The sequence below is a fragment of the Zophobas morio genome, unplaced genomic scaffold, assembly GCF_036711695.1.
Source record: "Zophobas morio isolate AGI-343-1 ecotype UQ-CSIRO unplaced genomic scaffold, CSIRO_AGI_Zmor_V1 ptg000014l, whole genome shotgun sequence".
NCBI classification, from domain to species: domain Eukaryota; kingdom Metazoa; phylum Arthropoda; class Insecta; order Coleoptera; family Tenebrionidae; genus Zophobas; species Zophobas morio.
In genome coordinates, this window is record NW_026972119.1 from 20414651 (window position 1) to 20440224 (window position 25574).

The 25574-nt window shown below is 31.1% G+C and overlaps 2 protein-coding genes across 2 annotated transcripts; both read right to left on the reverse strand.

Annotated features, from left to right (window-relative positions):
- Positions 1 to 9633: 9633 nt before the first annotated feature.
- On the reverse strand, positions 9634 to 11010 carry LOC135128623 (odorant receptor Or2-like). Its single transcript, XM_064055558.1, has 5 exons — positions 10473 to 11010; positions 10203 to 10425; positions 9948 to 10152; positions 9743 to 9898; positions 9634 to 9696 (listed from the first exon to the last, which is right to left on the reverse strand). Exons 1-5 carry the CDS (start codon positions 11008 to 11010, stop codon positions 9634 to 9636), a joined length of 1185 nt encoding a protein of 394 aa, XP_063911628.1.
- A 12435-nt stretch (positions 11011 to 23445) lies between these two features.
- Positions 23446 to 24913, reverse strand: LOC135128622 (odorant receptor Or1-like). The gene is made up of 6 exons (XM_064055557.1): positions 24376 to 24913; positions 24098 to 24323; positions 23946 to 24045; positions 23768 to 23872; positions 23562 to 23717; positions 23446 to 23508 (listed from the first exon to the last, which is right to left on the reverse strand). Exons 1-6 carry the CDS (start codon positions 24911 to 24913, stop codon positions 23446 to 23448), a joined length of 1188 nt encoding a protein of 395 aa, XP_063911627.1.
- Positions 24914 to 25574: the final 661 nt, after the last annotated feature.

Sequence of the window (25574 nt, forward strand, 5' to 3'; positions counted from 1 at the left end):
TAGGTTTAAGGCAAAGTTAACTTGTGTGATGCTCGGCATTTTCTTGAGACTGACGTTGACAATAGGTTGATCTTTATATATTGACTCGTTGGAGGGATGAGCAGCTATACCTCGTAATAATAGACGATTATAAATTTTTCATCAAAAGACTAAAACATAAAAGTTAATTTTATTCAATATTCATTCCTCTTGCACATTTTATCGTTTGTAATAGCGAATGTCCAGTCCCTGTAATTATTATCTTGGTTTCATAAATTATTAATTATTGTGTCCGTAACGGCATTTCTTTCAAGTGCATGTTTCTGATGAAATCGTTTTAAATACGGGATTTTATTTATGTGATAATTGTGTGATTAGTGGTGTAAATCCAACTATAAAATCCTGTAATGGACGTTATTTTCCTTAAACTTAAAATTCTCACGATTAGTTCAACAAATTTAGTTTATTAACCTCTGAATGTTAAAAAAATAAGAGTGTATTACTAAACTACAGGTAAAGAAACATCTGCTCCATGTTCAAGTGATATTTTCTTAACAAATTTTGGAGACAAATATACAGCTTGGATAATAGTATAAGACTGATAAGTTGATAACAACTATACTGGGTTCCCAAAATTGTATGTTTTATGATATCCTGTATCAGTGCAAAGAAATGGATTAAGAAATTGTACGTATTATCCCACACAATTCAAGAGAGAACTTTGGGAAATTACCTCAAGAGATTTTTTATTGTTCTCCATTTCTCCGAAACTTCCTACCATTTCTCCAGCATCACCAAGATGAAATATAGTAATTTTTGGATATTTTAAAAATTCGTTTTTGAAACCAAAAATATCGAAAACCTTTGTCCGGGTTGTTCGATCTTTCGAGTTAGTTTGGCGAGATTGTTACAAAAGGTTGCATAGTTTTAGGAAACTTTGCCAAAAGCTCAAATTTTCAATACGCCCTTCCTTCATCGTTATGAACTTACCTTTTTCCAAGCACTTTCGAAAATTACTCAATTTGAAAAATCTTAGTAAGAGTTCATCAGCAGGTTATGTCTTCCCAATTAGCTCGACCATTTGTATTTCATATAATTTTGGATTTTTTAACAAGTTTGTCAGAAGTTCAATTTTTCAAGAAATTTTTGACTTTTTTCCAATCACTTCCGAAAATCACGTAACCAGACTATTTTATTGACTTAGAATTGTACAAGTTAGTTTAGGTTTCATTTCTTGGTAAATTTCAACCATTTTTGCAGAATCGCCAAGATCAAGTACCTTAAAAGAATTTTTGGGATATTTTATAAATTTGATTTTGACTTTGCAGAGGATTCACATCTATTTTCCAGAACTTTACTGCTGTTTGCAGTTTCATTTAAGAAATTACTTAAAAAAAAATGAGATTACAGTTAACAACAGGGTAAAATAAAATTCGCGGATTCAAAAACCGGCACTGCCATAACTCATAATAAACATACATAAGTCACTGTAGTAGATTTTACTACGAAATCTTCTTAACATCTTAATTTTTGTGTATTTAATCTAGTTCTAGTAAATAATGTTATTAATTTGAAACCAATTTGAAATATGAAATAAAATTCGTACTGTATTTACATTGCTTAAAATTTTCGCTAAAATATTTTTCTCTGGAAGGAAGATGTACATGTGTGAAATTAGAAACTATGATGGGAAGGTAATTTTTTTTGTATTTACCCTCACCGTATTGAATTTTTATTATTTTTTTACTTGTTTTGAAATAAATCTTTCTATTCTTTGTTTCTAATTAAATATTTGTCTTTATTTTGGGAAAGAATATCACAAATTGAAAGAAACAAATATGTCTAAGCGCAGTTAAGTGTAGGGGAAAGGTGCAAGAAATTATTTGTAAAGAAATACCGAGTCAATATTCATTTAAAAATCAGACAACAAGAACAAATAACAGAAAACATAATTTTCGATATTCAAACATTGCTAAATTATTTCTATAAAAATACAAAATTATTTCATTACAATAATGCAGTTACAAGCAAATTCTTGTTATATTTATGTACACACTCTAGAGGTTCAGGGCGCGGAGATAAGTACGCCGATCCGGGAAGTCTTCTCGTCACGAATGGGGCTGAAGTGCGGTTCTCTGTGTGACTCGCTCGTAGTAAAAGAAGTTGCATCAGTCAACGTATTGGCGGCACTGGCTATAAATGCAATTCCTAAGCCCTCTTAATCCATTTAGCTCCGCTTTTAGAAATCCATTAATAAACATAGGAATAATTATCCAAGGTATAAATATATACCGTCATTTAACCCTTGGATAAGTCGGCATTGCTTTTACAATACTTTTTATCTGATCGTCAGTTATTTTTAGGGATAGCAATATTTGATATCGATAGTAATGAAGAGATCAGGGACCACGTAGGACAAATGAGATATCCAAAGGATTTTGGACATTAACATTATGGTGAGCACATTTGAATTAAAATTCACGCGAAAAAAAAATTAACAGCGGCGCGAAATCACTTTGAATAATTTGAATTTGAAAAAAACATAATCAAGAAAATCGTTAAACATAGACAACCATGTGCACGTTTAGTTCTTTTTCTGGTGTTGGTAGTTCTGCTTGGAACGTTAGTTAGAGGGCTGGTAGTGAGAGAGTTGGTAGTGAGAGAAGATGGCGGCTTTGTAGAGAGGAGAGAGGGTCACTTTTGGTTTGTTGTTGTGAGTAAAAACCACGTGGTGCGTTTAGTAGGATAACTTAGTTGGTTTGGTAGTTAATAAAATGGATAATTACATCACCAAAGAGCTTTTCTCGCTACGCCGGATACATGTTGAGTTGTTTATTTATCATATGTTTTGTTTGGGATAAACTGAGAGCAGTCACGATATAAACTCTCAAAGTTGATGGTTCTAAGTAACCAATCACTTGGATCCTGACATAATGTAACATCATCTAAATTCTTTGTTTGAATCTATGATAAAGTGCGGCATAATTTAACTTAATGTAAATTCTTTTTTTGAATCGTTGATAAAGTGTGGCAAATAAGTATTAAACTCACATAATTTTCTTAGCTTTGCAAATTTTCACCTCACACAATTTTTTCTCTCTCACAATTTTAACTTCAGTAATTTTCTTTGTTGTATACTTTCTATTTCTACAGTTTCTAACCTCACATAATGTTTGTTGAAGTTTTACTTCACATCAGATCTTTTTTTGTTTTTTTTTTCAATTTTTGCTAGTTTCTTTTAGTTTGTAACTATTTATGTATGGCGAATTTAAATGTTGTTTATTGGTCTTTTTAAAACTTTCACACTTGTTCAGTTAGAGTTTAATATCAGAGTCATAGAAATTGAATATTTAAATGGAATTGAGGGTAGATAACACTAAACTACGTGGCAAAAGCGGAGGGTGCGGTTCCTAGTCGAGCTGGCGGGATTTATCGCGCCATCTGCACAAAGGATACAGACTTTGTATAGAAGTCAGGTCAAGTCAAGATGATGTGATGCTGTCGACGAACTACAGGTAAAGAAATATTCCCTGCTCTATGTTCAAGTGACATTTTCTTAACAAATTTTGGAGACAAATATACAGCTTGGATAATAGTATAAGACTGATAAGTTGATAACAACTATACTGGCATCATCAAGATGAAATATAGTAATTTCTGCATATTTTAAAAATTTGTTTTTGAAACCGAAAATTTCGAAAATCTTGCTCTGGCTTTTTCGGTTTTTCGAGTTAGTACATTTGAAGTTTTCTTATCGATAGTCTAAGTAATTATTTTTTTGACAAAATGAAAAACCTGTTCTGTTTCTAATTAAATATTTGTCTTTAATTTGGGAAAGAATATCACAAATTGAAAGAAATGAATATGTCAAAGTGCAGTTATGTATAGGGGAAAGGCACAAAAATTTATTTGCAAAGAAATACCGATTCAATATTTATTTAAAAAGCAAGCGACAACAAGAAGTAGCAGGAAACACAATTTTTGATATTCAGTCATTGCTAAATTATTTCTATAAAAATACAAAAATATTTAATTACAGTAGTGCAGTTACAAGCAATTTCTTGTTATTTTTATATACACCAATCAAATATACGGATTGATAAATATCAATCACTCCGGGCAATCTTCTCGTCACGAATAGGGTCGAAGTGCGACTCTCTGTGTGATTCGCTCGTCGTAAAAGCAGTTGCGTCAGTTAGCGTCTTGGCGGCTCTTAACCCACTTAGGTCCGCTTTTACAAATCCTTGATAAATATGGGACTAGTTATCCAAGGTATAAATATATACCGTCATTTAACCCTTGGATAAGTCGGTATTGCTTTTACAATATTTTGTATCTGATCGTCAGTTATCCCCCAGTTTATTTATTTTTATTATGATGTTGTTAACAAAATGATATGTAAAATGTCAAGAATATTACCATAACAGAAGTGTATTATCTATCCAAAAATTTAGAAAAATTTTAATAAATGTGTGGAGAGCAAATAGAATTTTACAATAACACTACCAAAGCAATTTTTTCTCTGAAAAAGAAATTTTTCCTTGAATCTGCTAGTAATTGTGACAATTTTCCTCTATAATGTAGAAGTTTACCGTTTTTTTTTATTTTTTAGCAAGGTGATTAGAATGATTAGGAATATTATAATTCAATGCTGCTGAAAAAAGCAATTTATGAACGTGGAAGCATCGTAGATCAACTTTTGGAGGTTATGTTGTTTATTATTTCGATAAACCTGAAAACTCCACAGAATAAGGCGAATCTATATAATTCTAAAAGAAAAAATAGAGTCAATAGTGTGGTAATCAAATCTGAATTAAAATTTCGCGCTGCAGAAAAAAACAACGGCGCGAAATCGCATTCGAATAATAATTTGAATTTGAAAAAAAATGAATTCAGAAAATCGTTAAACATAGGCAACCATGTGCAAGTTTAGTACTTTTTTGGCAGTTGGTAGCTCTCCTAGAAAATTTCTGGGTAGTATCTAGTGAAAGGGTTGGCAACGTCACTGTTGTTTTGTTTGGTGTGAGCGAAAGCACGCGGTAAGGAAGCTAGATTAAGTTTAGTTGGTTTGGTAGTTAGAAAAAAGGGAAGCCTTTGTTTAACGAAAATTAATCGAGCCGATTGCCGAGCCAACACGTGGTGTAAATTTAATCTATTGTTTGTAAATTCACAGTTCATGTCAGGATTTTAATCGTAAACTGTTTCTAAGACAATTTAACGGTCACGAGAACTAATCCTTTGTTTATCAAGTCATAAATAAGGTTTCTGGATGCTTCTACTTAAGCGTTACATCATAGCACTTCTTAATTCCTCACACAAGATTGCTAATAGTTCATTTACTTAACGTTGTAAAGTGCGATAGAATCGTGGAGTGAGGTACGGGAGGATTAAATTTTTCCCCTTAGGCAGTTGTTATCATCATCACATCATCGAGACATATTTCTCGCCACGTGGGAAACTATATCGCCGAGACGCATATTTCTCGCGACAAGGGATGCATTATGTGTTTTAAGTAACAAGTCACTTGGATCATGGCATAATTTAACATCATATAAATTCTTTGTTTAAATCGGTGATAGAGTGTGGCCTAATTTAACATCATGTAAATTCTTTGTTTGAATCGTTGATAAAGTGTGGCAAATATTAAACTCAAGTAATTTTGCTAGATTTGCAATTTTTCATGTCACAATTTTAATCTCCGTAATTTTTATTTAATTGAACGTAAAATTTCACGTTCTGCAGTTCCTAACTTCACGTAAATTTTTTGTCTACACAAATTTTACTTCACGCCAGACCTTTTTTTGTTTTTATAAATCTTTGCCAGATTTTGACCACGTAAATATTTTGTTGATTATGCTTCCATCTTCTTCCCACAAGTGTATAGCGAATTTAAATGTTGTTTATTGTTCTTTTCGAAACTTTAACAGTTGTTCGGTTGTAGTTTAATGTCAGAGTTATAGAAAGTGAACATTTAAATGGAATTGAGGTAAATAACGGAGAAACACGTGGCAAAAGCGGAGGGCGCGGTTCCTAGTCGAGCTGGCGGGATTTATCGTGCCATCTACACGAAAGACGCAATGGGAAAGGTCGGGATAACGTGACGCTCTCGGCTAAGAACAGGCAGCTTTTTTTTTTAGTAATACTTTTCCAACCTTGGGGTCCATCACTTGCATCTGAATGCATTTCGCCAGAAAAGAAACACAATGTAGGGTTCCATTTAGTTAGACGATCACAGCCAAGACCAAATTTTTGAATTTTTGAATTTTTCGCGAGTTTTTAATTTTTTTTTTCACATGACAATTTAAAGCAGAATCTTTGGGTTATCACAATAGTTTCGAATCAATTGTGAAAATGATGTGAGACAGTGTTATATATTAATTACTATTCCTTGGATAAATTCTTATCCTATGTCAACAGCAGGGGTTAAGAAATACCATTGTTTATCCAAAACTTTATCTATTCCGTAGATATCCTATGATTATAAAATGGCTATCAGACGTTTATCGAAGGAATAGAGATATCCCTCTTAATCATCTCATCTCTCTTAATTCATCCGTCTCGGGTGGCATGGAATCACGGCTTTCTGTGTGATCCGCTCGTCGTGGAAGGAATTGAGTCACTCGGCGTAATTGAGTCACACGGCGTAATTGTGGCAGTGGAATTTGTATGGCCACTTAATTGTCAATCCTATAGTTATCCAGCTATAGTTAATTTTAATTGGAAATTGATAAACACAGACAAAAAACATGACCTGACCCGACCTGATCTGACCTGTCCTGACAAAGCAAAGCATTTGTTTTGACCAAAAAATGTTCCTAGTCGGTTAGAAAATGTCCGAAAATGTGCTGTACCTACTTATTAATTTTGACCTCGTGAATACGAATCTGAAGCTTTCTGAATTTTTTTTATTTTTTTATATGTGTAATACAAAAACCTCTAAGAATTCGGCTTATTTCAACTATTTTGAAATGGTGACCCCATAAACTTAAAAAATGTTTTTGGAAAATCTTTCTCCCGACAAGTTTTTCGATAACTCAATGTCCTGAAATTTGCTGTATTTATTAAATGGCGCTGCACTCTTGGACAACGAAGACTAGCTTTCCTTAAAAATTTTACTAAATGTATTTCCTAAATTTTCCTTGTATATACATGAGTTAAGATTTTATTATAAAGTGAGGGCTAACATGTTTCGGTACCAACTGGTACCATCATCAGAGCTAAATAATGAAGAGGCATTAGCTTAAAATAAAGTTAATCCACTTACCCTGAGTACAACAACCTAATGATTACATCATTACTCAAATTAGGCTTGCTGTTAACAGCAATTTTAAGCTCTAACTATGAAATCTAACGGATGTTCTAGAAGTGAAAAGGTAATTGGCGCTATTTATCAAATATTCTAAAAACTAAAATGACAATAGCACCATCTATCTAGTGTTCTAGAAATAAAATACCCAGCAGAAAAATATATGAAGTTATTAAAAAATTAAAAATGTCTTTTGAAAAAGAAAAACCAGCTGTAAAGAACACAGAAAGAACACACTGATATTTTTTGATACCCGTAAATTCCGACTTATACCAATGAATTCTTTATGGTCTCCCCAAAATTTATTAACCTGATTGACCCATTAGACCGATAGGTTCTTGTGTAAATTTTCTTTTTAATGAAGAACATACTAGTTTAGCAATGGGATCTTCTCCTATAAATTCATACCAATTTCCAATCACAGACTTTTTCCTTCTTTGTCCATTTTCAAAATTTTCAAAAAAACTAGATTGTAACATTGCCTTTAAGACTTCTTCTAACCTTTCTGCTTTCGAAGTAGAAAGACAGGAATCATAAATGAAGAAAAATGAAGATATGGAGGAACGAAGACGAAGAAAATACCCGAAAATTAAAAGTTCATTCAAAACATTGATAAAATACCAATGCAAGAAATAGTAAAGAGAAAAATGAACACCTATAAAAGAACCAGAAGTACGAAAATTTGAAGACTTAAAAACTTCTTAAAAATTTAAGGAGTAACAGAAGCAAAGATATACCTAATAACAACGTGACATTAACGAAACTGGGAAAAACAAAAACCCAAAATTTAATTTTATAAATAAACTTCGACAAATCTTTTTCTCCTAAGAAAATATGGTTTTTCCTTTAATACAAGATACTAACAAATATTTTTTTAATTAAAAAAATTAGGCAAACAAAACAGTCGTAAATTATGGCTGTCGGCAATCTCCGATTTCTGTTCTGAGTCTATGGTTTCCTAGAATAATGAGTTTGCATCAATACACTATACAATTTTCCAGACTTATATGCAAAATATAACGGATATGCAAATTTCACAAAAATCCGCTCTCTACGTAATCACAACTTACCCATTTATGCTTTCAAAAAAATTTCTGATCACAAAATTTAATGAAATGCTGATGCTCCTGTACTTCCGACTTAATAATATTTTCCTATTATTTAGAATTGGTTATACAAGATGTCTCAAAAAATCATAAATGAGGCATTTGATATTGTTGATGGAATCATAAACGGTTTTCCTAGTTTTTCTGAAATTCTGGATTTAAAACAATATTACATATCAAAACTGATATATCTGTCCGTGCTTAGAAACTGATGACGTCACCACAAAATTTATTAAAACCAGCTTCTTTGAAAACACAAGAATACGTTACGTATCTCTCGTTTAACAACTCATAGGGATCAGTTTTACCTAACATATAGGAAATTTTAATTTGTTTCAAAAAGTGAACTTATTTAATGGATTTATGGACAAAATAAATGTCTGTATAACTTTAGACTATTTATTTTCTTTACGTTTAACCTCACAGGTAATATTTTCCTGCTTAATCTCGCATTGAAATCTCCAACCAAATTTAATTTTTGGTGCGCTATCTTTAGATTAGTTTCAATATTTTTATATTACTATATAGGAAACATAATTATCTCTGCTTCTAGTTTTCAATTTACATTTTTTTCATTATATTTCATATGAAATTCTTCTTAAATATCGTTTGTTACTTTCTTGCACAGATTCTTTAGCACTCTTGAAATTTTATAAATCTTATCCTTATTAAGTATTAAATTAAGTTCTTCTTTGACGGGACCTTATAGTTTTAAATAACAGTTTGTAAGCTGATTTGGAATTTAGTCCCATTATTTTATTAAATTTTTTAAATAAAATTTGAATTTAGTTTAGGTATGTACTTTCCTATTGTAAATGTGATGATTTTGGTATTCAAAACACAAGTCTAAATTGACCCAGAAAAATCCACTCGTTACAAAAATACTTAGTTATGATTTGAGAAGTTTTAAAGCAAATTATGGTGGAGGCGCCGGGAAAGAAAAATCATGTTTGACAAACCATTATTAAAAATGGTTTTAAAATGTATGAAAGCAGATAATATTTTTAAAACTGTGTCATTTAGAAATAAACGTGAGTACTTACTGTTTTTTTTCACACAGTTTTTGCTTCTATAATTTTATTATTACTAATTAAGTTTTATATTTAAATTTTCTTCCAAACCATTAAAGAACAGAACAGTGTAGACAAGTTATATTAAATGAAATATTATAAATAGTACAAAAGCTACTTATTGAACACACCAAACATTAACAACACTGACTTAGAAGTTTTTATCAAAATTTTAGTTGAATTCTAGATTGTAGTTCTCCAAAACTGCCAACAAAGAATAAGATCGTCTCAATATCTGAAAATTTGCATTAAAAAAGCCACACTTTACTTAACAACGTTACCATTGTAAAAGTGACCAAAGACATATCGAAGATTTTTCCAACTCTAATCACCATAGGTCTTTTTGCACGTTCCATCAAAACAATCAAAGCTCTCTTTGTTTTCACGTCGAATTCGTACCACTTGCTTAAATAAACTGCTGTATTTATAGTATTATTCTAAAAAAAAATATTCATAATAAACTGATAGACTTCTCAGTGTCACAACCTCTTCAAACAAAATCGTCCCAAAATGACAATAAAGATAAACTTCTGTCAACATAGCAATTAAATACATCATCATTGCCAAAAAATTGAAACTTAGAACGTCCACTATGGTAAGCTGAAGACACGAAACGCAAAAAACGACCACACCTCCAGCAAACTGGCTGAAGGCAATTTGCGAAAAACATCTCCCGTATTCTTCGACAAAACTAAAATTTATAAAATTAAATAATTCATACAGTAATTACAAACAAATTACTCTAAAATTCTGTTGTGGTGAATAACACATTGTTTCACTTTTTCAAAAAACAGATGATTCTTATTTAAAGAAATATCGTTCGATGACAACATTTCTTCGTCTACGTATTCCCCAAGAAATTGTAAGTTGTTTTTGAGTATTTGTATCTGAACTGTAGCCTGATAGGCTAATCCAGCGACTAAAGGATCAACAGCTGCACTAGTGTAAGCCCCATAACCAACAGCTGAAATAAAAATTACTCTCGAGTTTATATTTTCTTCAAATACTCACCTAACACTAGATATACATAAACACAACAGTTATAAAAAGTCGGGGCTGTGTTAGGGTCAAAAGGTAGCCACAAATCAGTCGGAAAAATATGATTTTTCCAAGCAATAGGTCTACAAGACCAACTCATAAATCCTGCTGTTACAGACGTAAAAAATAGCTTTGTCGTAGTTCTACAAACTTTAACCCCTTCCTCTAAAATCTTCCTGTGCTCTTTCCTCTCCACTTCAAAAACCGGAGCATCAAAATAATGGATACAATTTTTGATTCTTTCACCATTATTCAAAAACGGCCAAAATTTTGGAATGAAGCACCCCAGCTCCGCTATTAAGAAAGTGTTGTCGGCGATTTGCATAAAACTGAGATCGTCTTGCAAATAAAGATTGAGACACTGCAGAATTGGAACTGGAACTATGAGTAAAAAGTACAAAATGTAAGTTAGCACTCGGTATAGATTTTTATAGCGGTTTGGAGGGTATAAACCGAACACTCTCATTCCACGTAGGTTGAGACTGAAGCTTTGTGTAATTACTTCTGGCATTCTGTTCAAGAATAAGGATGTTTTATTGTGTTTTACGTTTATAAGGGTGGTATACATTTATATATTTATCGCGGCGTCTTTTCAAATTATAGAGAGAAATTGAGATTAATTTTTAATCAAAGTCCAACGGTTAAATTTAAAGTTATTGCATGACATTCTGGCCGGGGTACGTGGGAAACTATTATTGAAAGAAAGTTCTAATCAAAAATTCACGCTGATGATTTCTAATTCTCTTTGAATTGTGTTTGTGGCTATACAAAAAGGAAAAATAGTTCGACTGTAATTGTGTACTGGTCATGCTTGATGATGTTTTTTAAGTGAAGTACTTTTACAAGGTGTGGTGATTATATATAAAATAAAACCTGTGTACTGTGTAGTTTAAATTAAAGTTTTTTCGGTTGTGCTTAATTTCAGAAAATGAAACGAAACAAGAATACAAAAACACATCAAAAGAGTAAATCAAGGAAAATAGAACAAATAAAATAAACGTAAACTTGCAGCTCGGTTTTTAATATTAGGTAAGTTAAACTATATTTAAAATAGACAATAAGACAGAAGGTACAATTATTAACAAGATGTGAATTCATAGCTAATGATTTGGTACATATTTGAAACCAAAACAATTTAAGAATTCGCAGAATGTTTTAAAAAAATCGCAACAGATTCAAAAATATTCTAAAGTCTCACATAAGTCAAATTTATTTTTTAAAATTACACTTTCCGATGCTAAAAATTTATTTTGTGTAATGAACTGTTTTTCCATCGTGACGTCATTAATAGTTTTTTTAACTGGCCCTCCCAATCTTTCCTTTCGGATACTAAAACATGTTTTTATTTGTTAAATGGTCGCGGAAAAAAGTTGGTACCTTGTATAAACATTTTTGGGAAAATTCCTATTAAATTTGGAAAAACAAATTTCCGGCATATATTGAAAAACGGAGCTTTCGGCGAAGTAGTAAAAAAGTAGCCTGTTGAGGGTTCCAGACCAAAATTTTCAAAATATTCAGTTTCAGTCAAAATTTGAAAACACCCCAAGTCGTCAAACAATCCCAAAAGTTCATATCAAAAGAAATAGTCAAAAATTTCAAGTTTTTGAAAAATTGACCTTTTGGTGAAGTTAACTAAAAATCCACAATTTTCTGGGATATACGTATATCTCGACAACCTGAATCGAAAAACAGCCTCTTAATGGTTCCAGACTAAGATTTTAGAAATATTGAGTCTCAAAGTCGAATTTTTAATATAATGCCAAAATTGCCGTATTTCGCTTTGACGATTTAAAAAAATTGTTGGAATTTTCAATGAAGGGAATGCGAAAAACATCTCACAAGATCCAAATCAACAAAAAAAACTCCTTAAATAATTTTCAAAGGTGCTCGGGAAAATGCCAAAAATTTCACACAATTTATCTAGGCACTGAAAAATTGAACTTTTGGCGAAATTGCTTAAAAACTCACAAAATTAATTCTGAAACATACTCAAGTTGAATCGAAGAACATATTCCCAGACAAAGATTTTCAAAATATTCAGTTTAAGTAAAATTTTTCAGATATCCCAATAATTACCATATGTCATTTTGGCGAGTCTGGGAAAATATTAGGCAATTTCGAAGAAATGAAGCCGTCAAATATTCCCAAAGGTCGATATCACCCAAGAAATTCTTGAAATAGTTTTCAAAATTGCTCGCGAAATAGTCAAAAATTTCAAGTTTTTGAAAAATTGTGCTTTTGGTGACGTTATCTATAAATTCACAAAAAAAATAGTTATATATTATCTCGCCAACAGCCTCTTGACGGTTCCGGACCAAGATTTTCGAAATATTGAATCTTAAAGTCAAATTTTTAACATATTGCAAAAATTGGCGTATTTCATTTTGACAAATATGAAAAAATGTTGGAATTTTTAAAGAAGGGAAGCCGAAAAACACTGCACAAAATCGAAACCAACAAAAGACATTCTTTAAATAATTTCGAAGGTGCTCAGGACAATGTAAAAATTGCAAACATTTCGAAATTTTCAATATTAGCAAAATTTTGACAAATACCAAAAATTACCAGGTGTCATTTTGGTGCTTTCAAAAAAACAATCGTAATTTTCGAAGAAATGAAGCCGAAGAACACTCCTGGAACTCGATATCAACACAAGAAATTCTTTAAATAATTTCGAAAAAAGCTCGGGAAATATGCGAAAATTTCAAGTTCTTGAAAAATTGAGCTTTTGGCGAAGTTATCTAAAAATCCACAAAAACATTCTGAAATTTCTACAAATTGAATCGAAAAACATAACCTCTTGACCAAGATTTTCGAAATATTGGGTCTCAAAGCCAAATTCTTAATATACCCCAAAAATTGTCATATTTGATTTTGCCGAAAACACTTCAATCCAAAGAAACTCTTTAAACAATATTCCATGGTATTCAGGAAAATATCAAAAATTTCTTACAAAATTTTCAAATTAGTAAAATTTTGAAAAATCTTGGCAATTAGCACGTGTTATTTTGGTGATTCCGGGAAAATAATTGGAATTTTTAAAGAAATAAAGCCGAAAAACACTCCCGAAAATCGATATCAACACAAGAGCCTCTTTAAAAAATTTCCGAAAATACTCGAGAAATGATCGAAATTTTCAATTTCTTGAAAAATTAGGCTTTTGGCGAAATTACCAAAAAATTCACAAAACATCAACAAATTGAATCGAAAATCATGGCCTCTTAATGGTCTCGAATTTGTGAAATATGGGATATCAAAATCGAATTTTTAACATATCCCAAAAATTACCGCAAGATCGAAATCAACAAAAATCGAAATGTCAAAAATACAATTAGCTTTTGACGAAGTTGTTTAAAAATTCATAAAAAATTCTGGGATATAGACAGTTGATTCGAAAAACATGGTCTCTGATGGTCTCGGACCAAGATTTTCAAAATTTTCACTATCAGAAAAATTTTGAAAAATCCGAATAATTACCACGTGTTATTTTGGTGATTCCTAGAAAATGACTGGAATTTTCGAAGAAATGAAGACGAAAAATGCTCCAGAAGTCGATTTCAACACAAGTAACTCTTCAAATAATTTCCTAAAATGCACCGAAAATGGCTGAAAATTGCAAGTTCTTGAAAAATTGAGCTTTTGGCAAATTTACCTAAAAATTCACAAAAACATTTTAGGATTCAATCGGAAAACATAACCTCTTAATGGTTCGGGACAAAGATTTTCAAAATATTGTGTCTCAAAATCAAATTTTTGAATAATCCCAAAAATTGCTGTATTTCATTTTGACGAGTCGAAAAACAAAAATTGGGAAACAAAACACTTCATAAGATCGAAATCAAGAAGAGAAAATCTATTAAATAATTTTAGAAGGTGTTCAAAAAATGTCAAAAATTTCTTGCATTTCATACATTAAAAAATTGAGCTTTTGGCGAAGTCGTTTAAAAATTCACACAAAATTCTGAGTACACAGACAAAATGAATCGAAAACATAACCTGTCGATGGCCTCGGGTCAAATTTCTACAAATATTCAGTATCAGTCAAATTTTGAAAATATCTCAATTATTATCATGTGTCATTTTGGAAATTCCTGGAAAATGATTGGTATTTTCGAAGTAGTGAAGCTGAAAAACACTTCCAGAAGTCGACATCACCACATGAACTGTTTAAATAATTGAAAATTTCAAGCTCTTGAAAAATTGAGCTTTTGGCAACGTTGCTTAAAAATTCAGACAAAATTCTGAGATATAAACAAAATGAATTAAAAACAAAAACTGTTGATGCGCTCGCCCCAAGATTTTTTTAAATATTAAATTTGAGTAAAATTTGGAAAATATCGCGATAATTTTAATGTGTCGAAGGTCGATATCAACACAAGAAACTCTTTAAATAATTTCCGAAATTTCTCGTTACTGAAAACTTAAGCTTTTGGCAAAGTTGCTTAAAAAACCTCAAAAAAATTTTGGGATCTCAACAAATTGAATCGAAAAATATAGCTTCTTGATGGTTCTGGACCAAAATTTTCGAAATATTGGGTCTCAAAGTCGAATTTTTGACGTATCCCAAAAATTGTTGTATTTCATTTTAACGATTCTAAAAAAATGGGAAGCCGAAAACACTTCACAATATCGAAATCATCAACAAAAGAAAATTTTGAAATAATTTTCTGAAGGTGCTAAGGAAAATGTCAAAAATTTGATGGATTTCATGTATTAAAAAATTGAGCTTTTGTCAAAGTTGCTTAAAAATTCACACAAAATTCTGAGATATAAACAAAATGAATCCAAAATATCACCTGTTGATGCTCTCGGGCCAAGATTTTCGAAATATTCAATTTCAATAAAATTTTGAAAATATATCAAAAATTATAATGTGTCGCTGACGGTCCGGAAAAGTGACACGAATTTTCGAAGAAATAAAACCAAAAAACACTCTCGGAGATCGACATCAGCAAAAGAAACCCTTTAAATAATTTTCGAAAGTGCCTAGAAAAGTGTCAAAAATTTCATATATCTATCTATATTGAAAAATTGAGCTTTGACGAAGTTGTTTCAAAAATTCACAAAAAATTGAAGGATATAGACAAGCTGAATCGATAAAACTTGACCTGTAGATAGTCTCGGGCCAAGATTTTCAAAATATGCAGTTTCAGTCGAATTTTGAAAATATCTTAAAAATTTATAATGACTCATTTTGGTGACACTGGGAATGTGGCAAGAATTTTCGAAAAAATAAAGCTGAAAAACACTCTCGGATGTCCATATCAACAAAAGAAACTCTTTTAATAAGTTTCGAAAGTGTTCAGGAAAATGTCAAAAATTTCTTACAAAGTGAGTCGAAATACATGGCCTGTTAATCTTCTAGGACCAAGATTTTCGAAATTTTCAGATCAGTAAAATTCTGAAAAATCTTAGCAGTTACCACGTGTTATTTTGGTGATCCCAGGAAAATGATTGGAATTTTCAAAGAAATGAAGCCGCACAATACAGCCGAAAGTGATATCAACACAAGAAACTCTTTAAATAATTTCCGAAAATACTCGAGAAATGATCGAAAATTTCAGTTTCTTGAAAAATTAAGATTTTGGCAAAGTTACAGAAAAATTCACAAAACATTTACAAATTGAATTGAAAATCATAGCCCCCCAATGGTCCCGAATCAAGATTTTTGAAGTATTGGATATCAAAATCGAATTTTTAACATATCCCAAAAATTACCGCAAGATCGAAATCAACAAAAAAATGTCAAAAGTTTCATACATTTCAAATATTCAAAAATTGAACTTTTGGCGAAGTTGCTTAAAAATTCATGCAAAATATGATGGTTTCGAACCAAGATTTTCAAAATTTCCAGTATCAGAAAAATTTTGAAAAATCCGAATAATTACTTCATGTTATTTTGGTGATTCCTAGAAAATGATTGGAATGTTTGAAGAAACGAAGACGAAAAACACTCTAGAAGTCGACATCAACACAAGGAACTCTTTCAATAATTTCTTAAAATGCTTAGGAAATGGCTGAAAATTGCAAGTTCTTGAAAAATTGAGCTTTTGGCAAATCTACCTAAAAATTCACAAAAACATTCTAGGATCTTTACAAATTGAATCGAAAAACATAACTTCTTGGTGGCCGGGACCAAGATTTTCGAAATATTGTGCCTCAAAATTAAATTTTCAACATATTCCAAAAATTGCTGTATTTCATTTGGACGATTCTAAAAAACTAAAATTGGGAAACTCAAAACACTTCATAAGATCGAAATCAAGAAGAGAAAATCTCTAAATAATTTTCGAAGGTGTTCGGAAAATGTCAACAATTTTTTGCTTTTCATATATTAAAAACTGAGCTTTGACGAAGTCGTTTAAAAATTTAGACAAAATTCTGAGATATAGACAAAGTGAATCAAAAAACATAACCTGCTGATGCTGTCGGGTCAAATTCCTCGAAATATTCGGTTTTAGTCAAATTTTGAAAATTTCCCAATAATTATCATGTGTCATTTTGGCCTTTCTGAAAAATGGCAAGCATTTTCGAAGGAGTAAAGCTGAAAAGCACTCTCGGAGGTGAATATCAGAAAAAGAAACTCTCAATAATTTTTTAAAGTGCTCAGGAAAATTTCTAAAATTTCCTGCATCTCAAATATTGAAAAACTGAGCCTTTGGCGAGGGATACAGATAATCACAATCGAAAAACTGTTGTTTCTCTCTAACCAAGATTTTCAAAATATTCAGTATTAGCAAAATTTTGAAAAATCCCTATCATTACCAAGTGTCATTTGGGCGATTCCTGGAAAATTATTGGAATTATCGAAGAAGTGAAGAAAAAACACAAGAAACTCTAAACAATTTCCAAAAATACTCGGGAAATAATCGAAAATTTCAAGTTTTTGAAAAATTGAGCTTTTGGCGAAGTTACCTGGGATCTCAACAAATTGAAACGAAAATCACAGCCGGATCAAGATTTTCGAAATATTGGATATCAAAATCGAATTTTTGACATATCCCAAAAATTTCTATATTTCATTTTGACAATTCTAAAAAATTGAGAATCCGAAAACACTTAGCAAGATCGAAATCAAGAAAAAAATGTCAAAAATTTCATACATTTCAAATATTCAAAAAATGAGCTTTTGGCGAACTTGCTTAAAATTTCACACAAAATTCTGAGATATAGACAAAGTAAATCAAAAACGTGACTCGTTAATGGTCTAGGGCCAAGATTTTCGAAATATTCAGTTTCAGTCGAATTTTGAAAATATCCCAATAATTATCACGTATCATTTTCGCGACTCTGATAAAGTGGCAAGAATTTTCCGAGAAATAAAACCGAAAAACACTGTTGTAGGTCGATATTAGCAAAAGAAACTCCTTATATGATTTTCGAACGTATTCAGGAAAATGTCAAAAAGTTCATCTCCTACATTGAAAAATTGAGCTTTTGGATAAGTGGCTTAAAAATTCACAAAAAATTTAGGGATATGGTCAAGCTGAATTCATAAAACATGATCTGTTGATAGCCTCAAATTTTGAAAATATCTCAAAAGTTATCATGAGTCATTTTGGTATTCCTGGGAAAGTAGCAGGAATTTTCGAAAAAATTAAACCGTAAAGCACCCTCGGATGTCGATATTAACAGTAGAAACTATTTAAATAATTTTCGAAAGTTCTCAGAAATAAATGTCACAAATTTCATATATCTCATATAGTGAAAAATTGAGCCTTTGGCGAAGTTGTTTTAAAAATTCACAAAAAATTCAGGGATATAGACAAGCTGAATCGATAAAACATAGTCTCGGGCCAAGATTTTCAAAATATTAAGTTTCAGTAAAATTTTGAAAATATCTCAAAAATTATCATGAATCATTTTGGTGATCCTTGAAAAGTAGCAAAAATTTTCGAAAAAATAAAGCTGAAAAACACTCTCGGATGTCGATATCAACAAAAAAGACTCTTTAAATAATTTTCGAAAATATTCAGGAAAAGTCAAAAATTTAATACATTTGTATATTTAAAAATTGAGCCATTGGCGAAGTTTCTTCAAAAATTCACAAAAAATTCAGTTATATAGACAAGCTAAATGAACAAAACATCGCCCGTTGATAGTCTCGGGACAAGTTTTTCAGTATATTCCGTTTCAGTTAAATTTTGAAAATATCCCAAAAATTATCATGAGTTGTTTTGGTGACCTTAGGAAGGTTAAAAGAATTTTCGCTAAAATAAAGCCAAAAAACACTCAAATGTCGAAATCAATAAAAGAAATTCTTCAAATAATTTTCGAAAGCGCTCAGTAATATTGAAAAATTAAGCCTTTAGCGAAGTTGTTACGAAAATTCATAAAAATTTTGGGATATCGACAAGCTGAATCCATAAAACATGGCCTGTTGATGGTCTCGGGCCCAGATTTTCAAAATATTCAGTTTCAGTCAAATTTTGGAAATATTTCAAATTATCATTAGTCATTTTAGTGATCCTGGGAAAGTGGCAAGAATTTTCGCAAAAATAAAGCCGAAAAACACTCCCAGATGTCCACATCAACAAAAGAAACTCTTTAAATAATTTTAGAAAGTGTTCAGGAAAAGGTCAAAAATTTCATACATCTCATATATTGAAAATTTTACCCTTTAGCAAAGTTGTTCCCAAATATTATTATGAGCCTTTTGTTGACCCTGGGAAAATGGCAAAAATTTTCCAAAAAATAATCAACAAAAGAAACTCTTTAAACAATTTTGGAAATTATTCAGAAAAATGCCAACAATTTCATACATCTCATACATTGAAAAATTGAGCTTTTGGATAACCTTCTTAAAAATTCACAAAAATTTTAGGGATATAGACCAGTTGAATCGAAAAATATGGCCCGTTGATGGTGTAGGGCCAAAATTTTCGAAATACTCAATATCAGCAATTTTGAAAAATCCCTATAATTACCACTTGTCATTTCGGCGATTATTGAAAAATAATTTAAATTTTAGAAGAAATGAAGACAAAAAATACTACTGAAAGTCGATTGCAACACAAGAAACTCTTTAAATAATTTCCAAAAATGCCTGAGAAATGGTCGAAAATTTCAAGTTCTTGAGCTTTTGAAGAAATTACCTAAAAATCCACAGAAACATTCTGGGATCTCAAGAAATTGAACCAAAATTTCCGAATAATTGGGTCCTCAGAGTCGAATTTTTTACATATCCCAAAAATGCTGTATTTCATTTCAACGATTCCTAAAATTATAAAACCGAAAAACACTTCACAACAAAAGAACCTCTTTAAATAATTTTCGAAAGTGCTCAGGAAAATGTCAAAAATTTCCTACAACACATATAATGAAAAACTGAGCTTTCGGGAAGTTGCTTCAAAAATTCAAAAAAAATTCAGGCATATAGAGAAGCTGAATCGATAAAACATGGCGTGTTGTTAGTCTCGAGCCAACACTTTCAAAATATTCAGTTTCAGCCAAATTTTGAAAATATTCCAAAAATTATCATGAGTCATTCTGGTGATCCTGGTAAAGTGGCAAGAATTTTCGAAAAAGTAAAGCCGAAAAACACTCTCGGATGTTGATATGAACAAGAAGAACTATTTAAATAATTTTCGAAAGTTCTCAGAAAAACGCCAAAAATTTCCTCCATCTCGTATATTGACACACTAAGCCTTTAGCAAAGTTGTTCAATAATTCACAAAAAATTCAAGGATATAGACCAGCTGAATCGAAAAACATGGTTTGTGATGGTCTCGGACCAAAATTTTCAAAATTTTCAGTATCAAAAATATTTTGAAAAATCCGAATAATTTCTTAGATAATGACTGGAATTTTCGAAGAAATGAAGACGAAAAATACTCCAGAAGTCCACATCAACACAAGTAACTCTTTAAATAATTTCCTAAAATGCTCCGGAAATTACTGAAAATTGCAAGTTCTTGAAAAATTGAGCTTTTGGCAAATTTACCTAAAAATTCACAAAAACATTCTAGGATCTCTACAAATTGAATCGAAAAACATGACCTCTTGATGGTTCGGGACGAAGATTTTCGAAAATTGTGTCTCAAAATCGAATTTTCGACATATTCCAAAACTTCCTGTATTTCATTTTGACGATTCTAAATAACTGAAAAACCCTAAACACGTTATAAGATCGAAATCAACAAGAGAAAATCTTTAAATAATCTTCGAAGGTGTTCAAAAATGTCAAAAATTTCTTGCATTTCATACGTTAAAAAATTGAGCTTTTGGCGAAGTTGTTTAAAAATTCACACAAAATTCTAAGACACAGACAAAATGAATCGAAAAACATAACATGTTGATGGGCTCGGGTCAAATTTCTCGAAATATTCAGTTTGAGTCAAATTTTGAAAATATCCCAATTATTATGTGCCATTTTGGAAATGCCTGCAAAATGATTGGAATTTTCGAAGAAGTGAAGCTGAAAAACACTTCCAGAAGTCCACATCACCACATAAACTGTTTAAATAATTTCCGAAAATGCTCGGAAAATTACTGAAAATTTCAAGCTCTTGAAAAATTGTTCTTATGGCGAATTTGCTTAAAAATTCAGACAAAATTTTGAGATATAAACAAAATGAATCAAAAACATGTCGTGTTGATGCTCTCGGATCAAGATTTTTTAAATATTCAGTTTCAGTCAAATTTTGAAAATATCCTGATAATTATAATGTGTCGGAAGTCGACAGCAAAAGAAACTCTTTAGATAATTTTCGAAAGTGCTGAGAAAAATTTCATACATCTCATATATTGAGAAATCGAACGTTTGCCGAAGTTGCTTAAAAATTCAAAAATTCAATTGTCTGTTGAAGTTCTCGGACCAAGATTTTCGAAATTTTCAGTTTCAGTAAAATTTCGAAAAATCTTAATATATAATTACCAGGTATTATTTTGTTGATTCCGGAAAAATGTTGAAAAGTGGTTGAAAATTTCAAGTTCTTGAAAAATTAAACTTTTGGCGAAGTTGCCTAAAAATCTACAAAAAACTCTAGGACCTCAACAAATGGAATCGAATAGCATCTTGATGGTTCCGGACCAAGATTTTCGAAATATTGGGTCTCAAAGTCGAATTTTTGACGTATCCCAAAAATCGTTGTTTTTCATTTTGACGATTCTAAAAAACTGGGAAGCCAAAAACACTTCCCAAAATCAAAATCACCAACAAAATAAAATCTTTAAATAATTTTCGAAAATGCTTACGAAAATGTCAAATTTTTGACATGCATTTCCTATACTAAAAAATTAAACTTTTGTTGAAGTTGCTTAAAAATTCACACAAAATTCTGAAATATAAACAAAATGAATCAAAAACATAATCTGTTGATGCTCTCTGGCCAGGATTTGCGAAATATTCAGTTTTAATAAAATTTTGAAAACATCTCAAAATTTTTAATGTGTCGTTTGACGCTCCGGAAAAGTGGCACAAATTTCCGAAGAAATAAAGCCAAAAAACACTCTCGGAGATCGATATCAGCAAAAGAAGCTCTTTAAATAATTTTGGAAAGTGCTAAGAAAAATGTCAAAAATTTGATACAACTCATATATTGGCAAATCCAGCTTTTGCCGAAGTCGCTTAAAAATTCACACAAAATTCTGAGAATAGACAAAGTGAATCAAAAACATAAATTGTTGATGGTCTAGGTCTAAGTTTTTCGAAGTATTCAGTTTCAGTTAAATTTTGAAAATATCCCAATGATCATCATGTGCCATTTTGGCGATTCTGGCAAAGTGGCAAAAATTTTTGAAGGAATAAAGCCGAAAAACATTCTCCGAAGTCGATATCAGCAAGAAAAACTTTATATAATTTACGAAAGTGTGAAAAATTTTATGCAACCCATACATTGAAAAATTGAGCTTTTAAATAAGTTGCTTAAATACTCACAAAAAATTTAATGATATAGACAAGTTGAATCCATGAAAGAAGGCCGTTGGTCAAGATTTTCAAAACACAAAATGATCATGAGTCTTTTGGTGATCCCGGGAAGGTGGCAAGAATTTTCGAGAAAATAAAGCCGAAAAACACTCTCGGCTCTCGATATCAACAAACGAAAATCTTTAAATAATTTCCGAAAGTGCCCAGGAAAATGTTAAAAATTTCATATATCTAATATATTGAAAAATTGAGCTTTGGCGAAGTTGTTTCAAAAATTCACAAAAAATTCAAGGATCTATAGACCAGCTGAATCGAAAAACATTTCAAAATACTCAATATCAGCAAAATTTTGAAAAATTTCGGCAATTCCTGAAAAATGATCAAAATTTTAGGAGAAATAAAACCAAAAAAACTCCCGAAAGTAGATATCAACACAAAAAACTCTTTAAATAATTTCCGAAAATGCCTCCTGATGGCTCGGGACCAAGATTTCCGGAATATTGGGTCTCAAAGTCGAATTTTTGACATATCCCAAAAATTACCCTATTTCATTTTTACGATTTTAAAAAATTAGGAAACCGAAAACACTTCACAAATCAAAAACAACAAAAGAACCTCTTTAAATAATTTTCGAAGGTGCTCAGGAAAATGTCAAAAATTTCATATATTTGATATACTGAAAACTTGATCTTTTGGCGAAGTCGTTTAAAAATTGATACAAAATTCTCGCGTTATTTTGGATAGATTTTTCGAAGAAATGAAGTCGAAAATCACTCCCGGGATTGTTATAAAATTATAAAATTTGCGTATATAAATTTCATTTTTTGAAAAAATAAACGTAAACTAGAAAATAAGCAACTGGCAATAAACTCGAAGGATAAGGTTTCAAAATTAAAAGTTTTGCCACTCTTTCTTGTGTTCTTTGAAATACCATAGATTTGAAAAATTCATTAAACAATAATATTTTTCCAACAAATAGTTATTTTTATTTCATTTATCCCATTGTGCATTGCGGAGACTACATTCTATGTGTATAAATACCATATATACATATTTTAATTTATGACAATAAATTGCTCAGTTTAGTTCTATATTATAATTTTCTAGCACTGCCAACAAAGAATACGACCTCCTTAATATCTAAAAAATACATCTTTTTATAACATTTTAATTGTCTTATTTAAGTGCTTTACCAATGTGAAAGTATCCAAAGACATGTCAACAATTTTCCCACACGTAACGATCATAGGTCTTTTAGCTCGTTCCATTAGAAGAATCAACGCCTTACGACATCTTACGTCGTATTCGTACCATTTACCCAAATAAATGGCATCGATAATGGTATTACTCTAAAAAATAAAAAAATAATAACGAAATATCGCGATTCTAATATTCATACTTCTTCATATAATACGGTTCCAAAATAACAATACAAATAACTTTCGCTTAACATGGCAATAAGATACATTACCATCGCTAAAAAATCAAAACTGACAAGATCCACCTGCAAAACGAAATTTACATGTCTTAAAAAAACAAAAATTCCTGAAAATTAATTAAGGCACGTTCACACTTACCAAAGTTAGCTGCAAACATGAAAGACAAAGTACGACGACGCCTGCTACAAACTGACTGAGAGCAATTTGCGAAAAACAGTGTTCGTATTCTTTAACAAATCTGAAAAATATAAATCAAAATTAAAATAACACACTACACACTAAATATTTACTCTAGTATAAGATTGTGATGAATAACACATTTTCGAATTTTCTCGTACACCAACTCATTCTCACGTGCACTATCCAAATTCGTAGTTTTTCCAAATTCGTCTTTTACTTGTTCCTTAAGAAATTGTAAATTGTTCTTTAGAATTTTTATCTGACATGTAGCCTGATATGCAAGTCCTGCTATTAAAGGATCTATTGCTGCACTAGTATACGCACCATATCCCACCCCTGCAATAAAACACATGTAAAATTTTCAACCCACACGTTGGTATTTAGTCACCCATAACAATGTACACATATGTACAAGAAATATAAGACCTTGGGGCTGTCTTTACATCAAAAGGCAGCCACAAATCAGTCGGAAAAACGTGATTTTTCCAAGAAATGGGTCGACTGGACCAACTAATAAATCCTCCGGTAACTGCAGCCAAAAAAAGCGCTGATGTTCGTCGACACATTTTAACACACTCTTTAAGAATCTCCTCATGTTCGCTTCTTACAACTTCGAAAACCGCAGAATCGAAATAATGTATGCATTTTTTAATGCGTTCGCTGTTATTCAAAAACGGATACAATTTTAGCACGAAACACACTAATTCTGCCAGGAGAAACACGCTGTCGGCGAACTGGGCAAAACGAAGATTTTCCTGGAGAAACAAGAAAAGACACTCCAGAATGGGTATGGGTACAACAAGTACAAAGTACATAATGTACGTATGTATGCGATATAAAGTTTTATATTTGTCTGGAGGATACAGAAAAAAGAAGCGCATTGCTTTTAAATTGACGTGGAAACTTTGGTGTATGACTGAGGGCATTTTGTTAATAAAGCTCGAACTAATTTTAACGACTGTTTTATAAGAGTGGTCGATTTATGTTTTATTAAGTTATTCTTTGATTAGGTGGATCCACATGAAATTAATTTTTCATCAAAGGCTTAAAAGCTAAAATTAAATTGTGCGGCGAAGTTCTTGAGTATTACGTGGGGAAATTATAGTGGGAAGATTTTTTCTCTGCGACCCTTAATAAAAAATTTAAGGACGTAATTTCGGATTCTGTTTGTTCGGCGTTTTAATTTTTAGCCGAAACGACAACTTTGCTCTTGTCACAAGCTCTTCGGTATCAAAAATAAGTAAATGTTGTTTATGAACCGTACATTAAAATATTAGAAAATAAAAGAAAAATAAATATAACTGTGTTGTTTGAATAAAACGTCACTATCATATCTATATTTTTTAGTGCAAATCGGAAGATTTATAAAGAAATATTTGACAGAAGAAACATTAAGATAACGTTAACTGCAGCATTATAAATCTAAGGTAAGTGCAAAAGATGTACAAATTTCTTGTGATAAAGTAAAGAACAAATTTAATAAAAAGCGCAGCATTTGTTTTTGAAAAAAGTGGAAAAATAAGTCAAGCTTTTTATTTTACTCTCCATCTTTTGAAATATGTCAAAAAAATTTTACTTTTACAAATT